Here is a 14872-nt window from a genome sequence, read left to right as displayed (position 1 = left end):
CTAAACGACCAATTAAATGGGGTAAACAGGTGATTAAACAGAAATGGCGCACCACCATGTAGCGTTTACACGGTGTTTAAATGGGCTAAACGGCCATTTAGGCGAACAGTGGTTAAGATCAGTGTAATCGACACATATTCTCCATTCTTTATTCTTTTTTTGAACAAGAATAGGGTTTGCTAACCACTCAGGATGATACACTTCTTTAATAAATCCGGCAGCTAGGAGCCATTTTATTTCTACCCTAATAGCCTCCTTGTTGTCTAGCACAAATCGTCGGAGTTTCTGCTTGATTGGTTTGGTGATCGGCGAGACATTCAAGGAATGCTCGATCTTCTCCTGTGGTACCCCCGGCATGTCTGCATGTTTCCAAGCAAACATATCGGCGTTGGCACATAGGAAGGAGACAAGTGCGCTTTCCTATTTGGGATCGAGGTGAGCCCCAATCTTCACGGTCTTGGAGGGGTCATCAAGGCCGAGGCCAACTTCCTTTGTTTCCTTGGACTTGGCGGAGGCGTGAGGAGGCTCCAGCGATGGGATCTCCAAGTCATCGGCGAGCACCGTCTTAGCGTCAGTGACCACGCTAGCCATCTGGATGGAGGGGTTGGTGGCTTCAGCGAGGGCGAGACTCTCTGTCCCACAAGCATAGATGATGGAGAGGTTGGCCCGTAGGGCCAGGACTCCTACAGGCGAAGGCATCTTCAGCACTAGATAGGCGTAGTGCAGTATGACCATGAACTTGGCCAGAGCTGGCCGACCAAGTATGGCGTGGTAGGCGGTGTTGAAGTCGGCGACGTAGAAGTTGATGTGTTTAACGCGATAGTTGCTGGCCATGCCGAACTATACTGGGAGGTTGATCTCTCCAAGCGGCTTGGATGCCCTACCAGGTACCACACCCCAGAAAGAGGAGTCAGAGGGTGTGAGGTCTCCTATCCCGAGGCCCAACTCCTTTAGGGCTCTGACGAAGAGGAGGTTCAGAGCGCTTCCGCCATCGATGAGCACTTTTCTAAAAAGCACTTTTTGGACGGTTGCATCAAGGACGAGGGGGAAACGCCCTATGTAAGGGATATCCGCCCACTAGTCGGCCCTGCTGAAAGGTGATGGGGACCTCGGACCAGGGGCGATAGCTGGGGTTGACGACAGCGTCTTCCGCGTTGACGGCGAGCACCCAGCGGGCGGTGAGCTTCTGATCTCTTCTGCTCTTGGCGGCAGTGAGGCCCCTAAGATGGTGGCGACCACTTTGTCATGATCCTAGAAGGCGTTGTTGTTGCCCCCAGGTGGTCGGCGGCCTCTGGCTTAGTCGTTGTTGTCGTCGTCTGGCTTTTTAGCCTGGAACTCCTTAGCCAAGCCGAGGCAGTCCTTCATCTTGTGCTTGACATTCTTGTGGAGAGGGCATGGGCCTTCGAGGATCTTCTTGTACTGCTCGTCATAGTTGCGCTTGGCGCAAGGTTCATCAACGGCGGCAACGATGTGGTCTGGTCGGCGGTGGTGATATTAACCAGACTTGGATCCTTCTGGCCGATCACGGCCATTGTCCCGATGATGACTGCGGTCGTCGTAGCGGCGGTCGCTGTGGCATCAGTCGTCGGGATGCTCATCGTTGCGGCGAGTTGGGCGGTGATTGCCCGCATCCTCGTTGAAGCGTACTTCGGCCTCTTTGGCGTCGGTATACTGATCGGCGGTCGTAATCATCTCGCTAATTCCCTTTGGTGGCTTGCGGTTGAACTTGGAGCGGAGGTCAGGTCACGGTGATGGAGTCCTCGGACGAAGGCGGTGATGACCTCAGCTTCCGTGATGTTAGGAATAGAATTCCTCATCTTAGAAAAGCGTCTGATGTAGCTACGGAGGAGCTCGGATGACTTCTGGTAGATGCGATTTAGATCGTGCTTGGTGCCCGGCCGAGTACACGTAGCCATGTAGTTGTCGGTGAAGACCTTCTTCAGCTCTTCCCAGGATCCGATGGAGTTCAGGGCAAGGCTCGTGAACTAGTTCATCGCAGTTTGCATGAGCATGATGGGAAGATAGTTCGCCATGACGCTGGTATCTCCCCCACCGGCGCACACAGCAGTGGCATAAGCTTGCAGCCACTGTGTGGGGTTCATCCGTCCCTCGTAGGGCTCGACCGCAGTGATTTTGAAACCACGGGGCCACTAGAGTGTTCGAAGGGCCCTTGTGAAAGCTCGGGGTCCTTCGGGATCGCCTCCGTCGAGATCTGCGGTGTTGCCGGCGTTGAGTGGCTGAAGTGCTGCGTCTGGGTCACCGAACTCTTGCTCGTACTCTTGACGCTGGCGTACTTCCTCTTCATGGCAAGAGAAGCGGCGTCCATCGATATGATGTCGCGCGTCTCAAGGATTGTTGAGGTGCTCTCGAGCATCTTGTTCGACCTCTTGGTCGTGCTACCGAGGGTAGCCGATGCGGTCCCCCTAGCACCCCCTGGAGGGGTTGTTCATCATTGCGATGGTGGTCGGTGAGGCGGCTCTTGCTGGGGCGGCAATTAGATCTCAGCGCGGTGGATCGACGAATTGAGCTCGTCGAGTATGAAGGCCTCTGATCCTAGCGGATCTCATTGACCTAGCAGTGCGCCGCTTTAAGCATGGCGACGACCTTGGCGATCTCGGGTGTTTGCGGGAGCCGAGCGAGCTCATTGGCGGCCACAACCAAGTTGGCGCTTGGAGTCTTGTAGATGTCGTGGCCATCGACATGGACAAATTCTTCATCGAGGTTGTGGTGAAGCGGGCGTGGCCTTCCTTGTGAGTCGAGTTGATCATTGCGAGCAGCCTCGGCTAGCACAAGTTCATCCTCGTTTGCTCAGCGCTGCGCAGGGTGGACGTTCCTGTTGACGCGGGTGGCGCGTTCCTCCTCGGTTTCCCTGTCCCGTGGGGGGCTGTCGACGCTAACATTGAAAATTCCACCTCCACGGAAGGGCGGGAGAGGAAGTTGTTCGGTGGTGGTTTCGGCGAGGGTCTCCGTAGAGCCCTAGGACTCGGAGTTCGGATTTTCCTCCAAGATGGTTTGGAGGGATGCTTCGGGATGTTGGCCGAGGTATAGCATGTTGATAGTCGGAGAGAGCTGGTCGGCGATCTGGTCGGCGAGAGGATGGATATCTCCCACCTGGTCGGCGAATTTGCCCCTTAGGGCATCTGATAGGCGGTGGCGGCGCTGGTGAGCCCGAAGGGTAGGGCTGTAACCCCTGAAGTTTCTCGAGCAGCCTTCGATAGATCTGGATTGGAGGGTGGTCGGCGCTGAGCCAGAGTGGTCAGAGCCGATTTGGTGGTGGAGAGGCAATCGGTGAGCTTCTGGCCAACCTGATCGATGGATGCGATCAGATCGTCGTTGCTGATCTGCCTCCTTGGGTAGCGAGGAAGCAGACGGCGAGTTGTCGATGAAGGCGACCTCAGAGGTGGTTCTGAGATCAGATCTGCAGTTGCAAGCATTGGGGTGATTGGCGCAGTATCGATCTGCACTGGCTTGATGAGCTCTCCGACTCCGTCAGCGTTGATGATCCAGGAGATCGATCCGACCGTGAAGATCTGGCCGGGTTGTAGGAGGGACGAAGAGCCTGCGGAAAGCACCTTCTTGTTCGACAAGGAAACAACATGCACACCCCTACCTGGCGCGCCAACTGTCGACAGAATATCGTCGGTAGAGGTGCGTGTAATCGAGAACAAGAAGACAACAGAGACACATGAGTTAGACAGATTCGGGCCATCAGCGCGACGTAATACCCTACTCCTATGGTCTGTTTGATTGTATTGGCTATCATATGATATGGCGTGTATTTTGAGGGGTCCCTGCCCGCCTTATATAGTCTGGGGGTAGGGTTATAAGTCAGTTAGATCTAGGAGGTAACCATACAGGAATCATGTGATCATACGTATCCTAACAGATCTTGTAGTATCTTCAGGATATCTTCCCAGTGTCTTGCGGGGCGCACCGAGCAGCGCCGTGCCCCGCAAGGCTTCGTCTTGTGGGCTGGGCCGTCCCTGGGGACGCAGCCCATGTGGTCTACCGTGGGTATCCGACTTCACGAAGAGGAGGAATGAGTGGTTATCGTGGCTACTGTCTAGATGCGTCTTCCTTCTCCTAGAAGCCAAGGAAGCAAATGGTAGATGTACATAATAAGTTGGTCCACTTTCCAGTGCTGCACCTATGACATGTGGGCTCTCTAGGAGCAATTACTCTCCCCATGGTCCACTCATGAGGAGGATTTCCCAACATACTCTAGATAAGCTGTCAAACGCGCCTGGATTCTGACTTGACTACTAAACTATCCACTACACCAGCCCACAGCCTAACGACCCAGGGTCAGGAAACCTTCGTGTAAATAACACTTCAAAAAAAAACTTCCTGTAAATTATCCTATCTTTGCCCGAGTTAGGTAGGAGTAAAACCCTCTGGTAACCCGTATGATTACCAAAGAGGTATTGTAACAAATTTTTCTAAGACCTTAAAGGAATGCTACAATTTTTTCTAACCCTCTTAAAGGAAATCGTTCCAAGGCACATTCATGGAAAAAAAACATAAAATTTGAATAGCAATGCTTGAATAATGGCATTACTGCATTGCAGTACTGAAGCAATGAGATTGGGGAGCTGTTTCATGATTTCATCCCCCAACCAATTTAATACATGTTGCGCATCAACAAATAATAAATAGACGGTGATGAGGTTCCATATCTCACAAGGGTAGGATGCCCTTGGGAACATGCATTTTCCAGGGCTTTATTCTACGAATGAAAGAAGACTAGAGGAGATGGAGGCACAAGTACAGAGCCATCCAGATGCTGTATATATATGGAGAATAGGATTCAGGACAGCATTGAGGTTATCCCTTCAAGCTAGCTCATCCGCCGAGATTTGGTCCTCGGTCTGGCCTCCGTCCTCCAAGCTCTGTTTGCAAAAAATACACAAAGTGGCTCAGTAATGGAATAGTAGATTGACAAAAAAGATTATACTGAAATTGCATAAAAAGAGATCCAATCGTAAACAAGGTTACATGCCTGTTTCTTGATGGCATTGTCAAAGATAGTAGGAGCAGTTCCCTGTGCTCGTGTCTTGGCAGTTGTCACAAAATAGGCAATGTTATATGCAAGGAAGAACCCCTCTACAAGATACACACATTGCATTACATATGCAACCCCGCAGTAAACAAAAACATGCCCAAAAGTGGAGGAAAAATCAGATACAAGATAAAGACACGGACCGTATAAGGTGAACTTCTGCTCCGCCCTTTTGTTCAGAAAGATTAGAGCCTTGTTTCCTGCTGCAGGGTCAATGTGGAAAAGCTTAGCAACATCAGGACTTGAAGTCTCGTAAAATTTGACACCACGTTCCAGCTTTGACGCATTAGCAAATTCATCACTGTAAACCCCCTCCTGTAGCATTTGGCAAAAAAAAAAAGACAGTTCCGAGAATTAAAATTGTCTCCATCATGTACTGCTGCTTTCTTGCTCTCATAGCCCATCATCTAGCTTTAAAAAAAAATGCTACAGGATAACTACCACTACAGAATAACTAAGTAGTACTCCCTCTGTTCTAATTTAGATAGATAGTAAAATTAATATATCTAAAAAGACAAAATGTCTTATAATTTAGAATGAAGTGATAATAATTAATATATATGAAGAAAGTAACTGAAAGAAAGAAAGGGCCGGGTTCATACTGATGGAGAGTTGATGAAGGCAACAACCGCCATGTTGATTTTATCCTCGGCGAGTACCGCCTCAGCATCATCCATGGTTGCGATTCTTTCCAGATTAGGTGAAGCTTTCCACTCGCGGATGTCAAGGTGGTAGAGTAAGGTCCATAGGTGGGTGATGAACTCGCCACCCTGTGAGAGGCGCCGCATGTGCATCTCCACGTTGCCATACGGCGCCGCGTAGACCAACAAGCGGACCCACGCAAGCACCAGTGTGTCCCAGGGGTCAGAACGGTGGGAACCATCGTCACCCTCACCCATAAGCTCCTCTGCCATAGCCAGGGCATCCCGAATATCATTCCGTTTTCTATTTGTCCAAGTTTCAGGGTCTGACAGTGCCCCCCCAAGGAATCTGTCCTTGTTCTTTTTTCTTCTTCCGAAGAAGAACCATCTGCTGTCCTTATCCTTGCCCAGAACCATCCTTGCCGCCTTCTTGTATTCACCGTATGCACGCTTCGTCTCCGGGGCCGGCCCAGGGAGTAACTCTGGAGCTGACTCCACCAAGTAGGCGCAATACTTGGACAGAGCATTGGCCACGTGCCGGTTCCGGTTCTCTGCCTTGCTCGAGCCATCCTCCTGTTTTGGTTCTTTTAGTTCGCAGTACCATGTCGTAATGTGCAACTTCATAACACACTCCGTATATCTGTAACCATGCGGTTTCTTTTCCGCCTCTGGGGAGGGAATAAACCATCTGATGCTTGGATGCTTCTTAGAAAAGGATAACCAATTCCCATCTAATCTGTCGGTCTCGATCTTATCAAGAAACTTAACAATGGATTCCTTGACGTCGTCGTCCAACCTAATGGCAGGTCTTTTGTTGGTGTCGCTGCCCAGCAAATCCCAGAGCACCTCCCAAATGTAGTCCAAACCTAGCGTCATCACCAAGCGAGCACATTTCTGGTAAAGAAAGCCAACCATGGATGCTAACCTCCTGACTTTTGACTTGGACTCTTTCCTGCTGCTGCTGCTGCCCGCTTCACCGTTGTCTCCTACAGTCATGGATGTTGTTGAGCTACTGACTGGTGACTTGCACTCTTTCCTCTTGCTGCTCCCTTCACCGTTTTTTCCTGCAGTCATGGATATTATTGAACTACTGACTGACTCTTTCCCGGTGCTGCTCCCTTCGCCGTTTTTTTCCGCAGTTAATCTCCCTTCAGGTAGTACTGAATACTGGCCGATCTTGTCTTGCCACAGGTACTTGTCAAACCAATTACTGCTGGTAGCTACAGACGCTTTCAATCTCATGAGATGCCAGTGGGCTAGCACCTTGGTGATGAGCGATTGACAACACGGTGTGCGTGTGACGTGTCTCTTGGCAGGTTGTGGTTGCAGGTGACAGGTGGAGACAAGGTACATGCGGCGACGAGTGAAGAACGAAGATAGGATGCCGCGTCGAAAAACCGCGGGGGCGGAGAAGGGCGGATCGAGGCTTGCGTTCGAGGGACAGGTGATCGTGCGGTGTACGTCTACTGTACCTGGCTACATGGCGGGAGGACGTCGAGGGAGGTTTCCGGATTATGTCACAAAATCTGGGGTTCGCTGGTTGAGCCACAAAGCCATGCATCGTACCGGGACGCCCGTGCGGCAGGCGTTGGCCGAAGATGGAAAATTCTGGCGATCGCGATACGATTTCGGATGGTCGTGCGGCGACATCGCGAGGATCACATCGCGGAGATGGAGGGATCGCGGACATCGCGGAATTTGCCATGGAGGACGTAATTGGAATTTACGCCCCTACGTTGGATTTATTTAGCGTAGGGGGTTATGTGAAAATAGGTCGTGCCACCCTTTGGAGATATAAATATGTGGCACCTAGGGTTGAGAAGGCTGAACGTTTTTGGACTCTCGGCGAGTTACTATTCACGCGTGAACAGTACCCGTGAACAGTACTCGTGCCCCAGGGTTCCACGGTTCAGTTTTCCTCTCTCCGGTCTAGCCTAGGGTTTGAATTCTAGTGAGAGGTTTTTGTTGATCTCTCCGATTAAGAGAGGGAGGATGTTCGGGCGGAGGCTAGATGCACTTTTGTAAGTTCAATTACTCAATTTAATCTTTCATCTATAATAATTGATCTTGTGCATCTCGATTGGTTCTTTACAATTCTCGTCAGTATCTGACATAGTCTGCTTATTTTATTTTTATCTCAAGATCCGTAAGTCCGATTGACGTGATTCCAGTTGGGTTAGTTTCGTAATTTCATCTAGTTTAATCTGACAAATTTTTAGGTCGATCGGAGTTACGGATTTTCGTTCACATCAGGTTTACTAGGTATATAGAGTTCTGGCCAGATTTGAAAAACGTGATTTAATCAGGTTTTGTGTTTAGGGGAAGGGTTAGAAATTATTTTTGGCTTCCGCGACCATTCACCCCCCCTCTGGTCGCCCGTTTCGATCCTTCAATTGGTACCAGAGCCGGTTTAGGTTTTCTATACCTTAATCGGTGCTGAAAGCTATGGCGACCAATGAAAAGTTTGATGTTCGCGCTCCGTTTTTTGATGGGACTGATTATGATTACTGGAAGGCACGTATGACCAACTATCTCAAAGGCAAGTCGCTGAAGCTATGGAAAATCACACAAAATGCCACATATGTGATTCCAGCTGAGGAACCGACTGACGCCGCTGAGATCGGGCTTCTTGAAACAAATCATCGCGCTGTTGCTATTTTACAGGCTTCTATTTGTAAAACTGAATATGATCGGGTTTCTAGTGAAGATCTCGCTTATCAGATCTGGGAGAAACTTAGAAAATATCATGAAGGCTCAAACACTGTGAAAAACCGAAAATTTGAGATTCACCGAAAAGAGTTTGATGCTTTTTGCCAATTGCCTAGTGAGTCTATTGATGACATGTTTGCACGTTTTCAAGTGATTGTTAATAAGATGAAGGCCATGAACAGCAATATGCCTTATGATGATCATGCTAGGGCTCTCAGATTATTACATTCACTTAATGATGAATGGGATATGAAAGTTGAGGCGATCGTTGAATCTGTAGGTTATGAGACTCTCACCACTGATGAGCTTTACAGTAAGCTCAAATCAAAAGAGATCGAAATTGTTTCTAAGCGTAAATTGAAAAATCCCACAGCTGCTTCTTCTTCTGACGTTCCAATGGCTTTGGTTTCTGGAAATAAGACTAACACTAATGCTAATCCAAATGTTTCCAGTTTTGCTTTGTCTTCTTTGTGTCATGTTGCAGATGAGGAGTTGGAGGTGCTAGATGATGATCAGCTTGTACTGCTCTCCAACAAGTTTAAACGTGTGTATGACAACAGGCGTAATAGAAGACGTTCAGATGGCTGCTTCAACTGTGGTGAGCGAGGACACTTTGCTGCTGATTGCCCAAACAAGCAGAGATCTTTTGAGCAGGGCAATAACTCCTCCAGGCGCCAGGAGAAGTTCAGGGAGAGGAAGAAGAAGAAGGATAAGCAATGGAAGAAAGGCGGACAAAAATACTCTGACAAGCAAGTCGCTAAGGCTGCAAATGTTTTGTTATCTTCTCTTGGACAGTATGTTTCAGGTGGCTCGTCAGACTCCAGCGATTCAGATTCCGAGGATGAGACACCCAAGAAGAAGACAGACGGACTTTGCTTCATCACTGACGCCGGCATCAATGGTGGGATATGTACTATGGCCTTGGAGGGTGATGCATCAACCGACAGCAACGATGAAACTTCTGATGATGAGGTTGGAGGCGAGGAGGACATATGGATAATGGACTCCGGCTGTTCGCGCCACATGACCGGAGATGATAAATGGTTCTCCAGCCTCACCCCCACGAGCGTAAAGGAAAACATCACTTTTGGGGATAAAAGTCAAGGTAAGGTAATGGCGCATGGCTGCATCAAGGTAACAGATAAATACATGTTAAAGGACGTCGCATTGGTAAAGAATTTGCATTATAATTTGCTGTCTGTTTCGCAACTTCTTGAGGATGATTTTGAGGTTCGTTTTAAGAAAGGAAATTCGCGTGTTCTTGATTCTGCTGGTAACCTTGTTTGCAAGATTTCTCCTTTTAGACGGATTTTTAAAGCTAATTTTTCTAAATCTTTTGGTGAAACTAGCTGTTTAGTTGCTCATGGTTCCCCCCTGATTTGGAAGTGGCATCGTCGGTTGGGCCACTTGAGCTTTGATTTGCTTTGTCGTTTGAGTTCATTGGATTTAATTGATGGTTTACCGAAACTCAAGTTTGAAAAGGATTTGATTTATGCTCCCTGCAAACATGGAAAAATGGTTGCTGCTTCTCATGCACCTGTGACTCAGGTGATGACGAGACGACCGGGTGAACTGTTACATATGGACACTGTTGGTCCAGCCCGTGTTCGGTCTGCTGGTGGGAAGTGGTATGTGCTCGTCGTTGTGGATGATTTTTCTCGATATTCATGGGTGTTCTTTTTGGAATCTAAGGATGAGGCTTTCTCACATGTTCATGATCTTGTTCTGAAGCTAAAAAATGAGTTGTCAAATAATGCCGTTAGAGCAATTCGCAGTGACAACGGTACAGAATTCAAGAATTCTCGCATGAAAGCTTTTTGTTCAGAACAAGGTTTAGATCATTAGTTTTCCTCACCTTACGTTCCTCCCCAGAACGGTGTTGTTGAGCGTAAAAATCGTACGCTTGTTGAGATGGCTAGGACAATGCTTGATGAACATAAAACTCCTAGACGTTTTTGGGCTGAGGCTATCAACACCGCTTGCTATGTTGCTAATCGCATTTTTCTGAGAGCTTTTCTAGGAAAAACATCTTATGAGTTGAGATTTGGTCGACCTCCCAAAGTTTTCCACTTTCGAGTTTTTGGCTGCAAGTGTTTTATATTGAAAAAGGGAAATTTGGATAAATTTGAATCGCGTTCTTCTGATGGGTTATTTTTGGGGTATGCCTTGCAAGGGCGAGCGTACCGTGTGCTTAATCTTGGTACTAACCGCATCGATGAGACATGTGAGGTCACCTTCGATGAGACAATGCCTTGTTTTTCTTCTGCTTTTGAGTGTGCAGGTGATGACGAGATCGGGCAGGATATTTTTGAGGATGAGAAAGAGGAAGATGGATGTGACGACGACGATGACGATGATGCCCAGCCTGCGATGCAGGGGGAGCCTGACGCCCAGCCTAAGCAGGCGCCCTCCACCACTTTGGAGGATGGACCATCGCCGACACGTACATCTACAACAAAGCCTACAGCTTCATCGACTGTTGATCATGTACCGGCTGAAGTTGAGGGGGAGGCGATTTCAGAACGTACAGCACCACGACACATTCAAAATCGTCATCCTGCCAAGAACATAATAGGTAATTTGGATGAACGCACGACAAGGAACAGAGGTATGAAAAATAAAAATTATTGTGTCTTTGCGCATACTGCCTTTGTTGCCTCTTTTGAACCCCGAGATGTTGGACATGCTTTATCTGATTCTAACTGGGTCAATGCCATGCATGAGGAGTTAGAAAATTTTTGCACGGAATCAGGTTTGGGTTTTGGTTGATCCTCCTCCTTCTCGTAAACCAATTGGAACTAAATGGGTCTTTAAGAACAAACAAGGGGAAGATGGTCATGTTGTTAGAAATAAAGCTAGGCTGGTTGCTCAGGGCTTTTCTCAAAAAGAGGGTATTGATTATGGTGAAACTTTTGCTCCTGTTGCTCGTTTAGAAGCCATTCGCATTTTGCTTGCATTTGCTGCTTCACGTGGATATAAGCTTTATCAAATGGATGTGAAAAGTGCTTTTCTGAATGGTTTTATAGAAGAAGAAGTTTATGTTAAACAACCGCCTGGTTTTGAACATCCCAATTTTCCTGATCGTGTTTTTAAGTTGCAAAAGGCTTTATATGGTTTGAAGCAAGCACCTCGTGCTTGGTATGCTAGATTGAAAACTTTTCTGCTTAAAAACGGGTTCAAAATGGGTTCAGTTGATAAAACTCTTTTTCTCCTCAGGCAAGGAAATGACACTTTAATAGTTCAGATTTATGTGGATGGTATCATTTTCGGTGGTTCCTCTCATGCTCTTGTGAAAAAGTTTGCAGATGTGATGAGTAAAGAATTTGAGATGTCTATGATGGGCGAGCTGAATTTCTTTCTTGGCTTACAAATAAAACAAACTTCGGAAGGTACATTTGTGCATCAGGGAAAGTACACGAAGGATGTCCTGAAGAAGTTTGCGATGGATGATGCGAAGCCAATTTCTACGCCCATGCCGACTAGCGCTGCTTTGGATGCTGATGAGGACGGAGAGCCCGTGGATCAGAAGGAATATCGAAGCATGATTGGGTCGCTGCTGTACTTGACTGCTACGAGGCCAGATATACACTTTGCTGTGTGTATGTGTGCTCGTTTTCAGGCGTCCCCTAGGACTTCTCACCGTCAGGCGGTGAAGCGCATAATGAGGTATCTTCGATTTACTCCTGCATTTGGCCTTTGGTACTCTGCTGCTTCAACTCTCAGTTTGTGTGGTTATTCGGATGCTGATTTTGCTGGGTGTCGTTTGGATAGAAAGTCTACATCGGGTACTTGCCAATTTTTGGGTTCTTCGCTTGTTTCTTGGTCCTCTAGAAAACAATCTAATGTTGCTCAATCTACTACAGAGGCTGAGTATGTTGCTGCTGCTAGTTGTTGTTCTCAGCTTTTATGGATGATAGCTACCCTTCGCGATTTTGGTTTGTCGTTTTCTCGCGTTCCTCTCTTGTGTGACAGCACTAGCGCTATAAGTGTTGCAAAGAATCCTGTGCTTCACTCTAAGACGAAACACATTGAGGTTCGTCATCATTTTCTGAGGGATCATGCTGAGAAGGGTGATATTAAGCTTAAATACATTGATACTAGTCAGCAACTTGCTGATATTCTGACTAAACCACTCGATCAAACCACGTTTGCACGTTTGCGTGGTGAGTTCGGGGTGTGTTACCCATTCTAGTATCATTGTAAGTTGCTTCAGTTACATATGCCTTATACTTGTTTTGGCTAGTTTGCGATCGATGCTTTTGGAGAGGTTTAAATGCTTTGCTTGACCAATTTTTATTTTGAAAACAGCACAGATATATACTTAAAAAATTATGTTGGGCTATGCTTGCTTTTCTAGATCTAGTGACTTGTTGAATACTTGACATATATCTTGCTCATGGTTCGGTAGTCAGCTTCTTTTAATGGGTTTTCACTGCAAATGTAACTCACAATACAAGTTTTAACTCGGGAGTGCATAGTATGGTTGTGAGCAAAAACTCTAAATTCCCATATCTCTGCTATTTAGCTCATGATCTGCTTCCCTTACTGAAAATTTAAATATGGGCGCAACTCTGTTTTTCCCATGTCCCTGCTGGTTCTCGCTCATAAACAAAATTAAACAAACTGGCTGGGCACAACTCTTGCTTCCCATATCCCTGCTTATCATGCTCACAAAAGTCAGAATTAAATATGACAAGTGAATGCATTTGTGGGCGTTGCAGTGAACTTTGACTGAAGCTGTGTATCTGTCGTGTGAGCTCGCTATATGTTTTGTCTTCAGCTTTGCACTGAGTTTGGAATGTGCATGTTTTTGCCTGGCACATTAGTTTTCAAACAGATTTCAGTTCTAAATTTTTATTGGTCATGGCATTGTATTGTTCCTTCTCTGGATAGCTAGTGTTGTTGGTTAGCTTTTATAAGTATTTGGCATATGTCTCAGAAGCTTCAACTTGTGCTTTCTCACATGCTTTTCTCTAAATTGGTTCCTTGCATTTTATCTTGATGGAGTGCTTTGTCAACAAGGGGGAGAGTGAGTAGCGCACAAATTTATTCTTGCAGGGGGAGTTCGTTCATTCTTGCAGGGGGAGTTTGAATTCGTTTTTGCTGAGACTTGGCATGCTTGTTTTGAGGGGTTGAGGGGGAGTTTTGCTGAAATTTGTGAGTTTTGCTGCTGAGATTGCTTTTGGGAGATTGATATGGCTTTTGATTCACCTTGGGGAGAGTGAATTTCTGTCTTGATTGTGTCGAGCCTAGCTTTTTCGCTAGCCCATGTCTTTGGGGATTAAGATCGTTTCTTTTTCTTTCTTTTTATTTTTCTTTTTCAGTACGAATAAATTTGTGCGGTGTGGTGTTGTCAATGCACTCATCAAGGGGGAGATTGAGATGCCAGTGGGCTAGCACCTTGGTGATGAGCGATTGACAACACGGTGTGCGTGTGACGTGTCTCTTGGCAGGTTGTGGTTGCAGGTGACAGGTGGAGACAAGGTACATGCGGCGACGAGTGAAGAACGAAGATAGGATGCCGCGTCGAAAAACCGCGGGGGCGGAGAAGGGCGGATCGAGGCTTGCGTTCGAGGGACAGGTGATTGTGCGGTGTACGTCTACTGTACCTGGCTACATGGCGGGAGGACGTCGAGGGAGGTTTCCGGATTATGTCACAAAATCTGGGGTTCGCTGGTTGAGCCACAAAGCCATGCATCGTACCGGGACGCCCGTGCGGCAGGCGTTGGCCGAAGATGGAAAATTCTGGCGATCGCGATACGATTTCGGATGGTCGTGCGGCGACATCGCGAGGATCACATCGCGGAGATGGAGGGATCGCGGACATCGCGGAATTTGCCATGGAGGACGTAATTGGAATTTACGCCCCTACGTTGGATTTATTTAGCGTAGGGGGTTATGTGAAAATAGGTCGTGCCACCCTTTGGAGATATAAATATGTGGCACCTAGGGTTGAGAAGGCTGAACGTTTTTGGACTCTCGGCGAGTTACTATTCACGCGTGAACAGTACCCGTGAACAGTACTCGTGCCCCAGGGTTCCACGGTTCAGTTTTCCTCTCTCCGGTCTAGCCTAGGGTTTGAATTCTAGTGAGAGGTTTTTGTTGATCTCTCCGATTAAGAGAGGGAGGATGTTCGGGCGGAGGCTAGATGCACTTTTGTAAGTTCAATTACTCAATTTAATCTTTCATCTATAATAATTGATCTTGTGCATCTCGATTGGTTCTTTACAATTCTCGTCAGTATCTGACATAGTCTGCTTGTTTTATTTTTATCTCAAGATCCGTAAGTCCGATTGACGTGATTCCAGTTGGGTTAGTTTCGTAATTTCATCTAGTTTAATCTGACAAATTTTTAGGTCGATCGGAGTTACGGATTTTCGTTCACATCAGGTTTACTAGGTATATAGAGTTCTGGCCAGATTTGAAAAACGTGATTTAATCAGGTTTTGTGTTTAGGGGAAGG

General features: G+C 47.2%; 1 protein-coding gene across 1 annotated transcript; it reads right to left on the bottom strand.

Moving 5' to 3' along the window:
• Positions 1-420: 420 nt before the first annotated feature.
• Positions 421-834, bottom strand: LOC136488060 (uncharacterized). Its single transcript, XM_066485108.1, has one exon. It carries the CDS (start codon positions 832-834, stop codon positions 421-423), a length of 414 nt encoding a protein of 137 aa, XP_066341205.1.
• Positions 835-14872: the final 14038 nt, after the last annotated feature.

Source organism: Miscanthus floridulus, chromosome 10, assembly GCF_019320115.1.
Source record: "Miscanthus floridulus cultivar M001 chromosome 10, ASM1932011v1, whole genome shotgun sequence".
NCBI classification, from domain to species: Eukaryota; Viridiplantae; Streptophyta; class Magnoliopsida; order Poales; family Poaceae; genus Miscanthus; species Miscanthus floridulus.
This window is presented reverse-complemented; position numbering and strand designations above follow the sequence as displayed.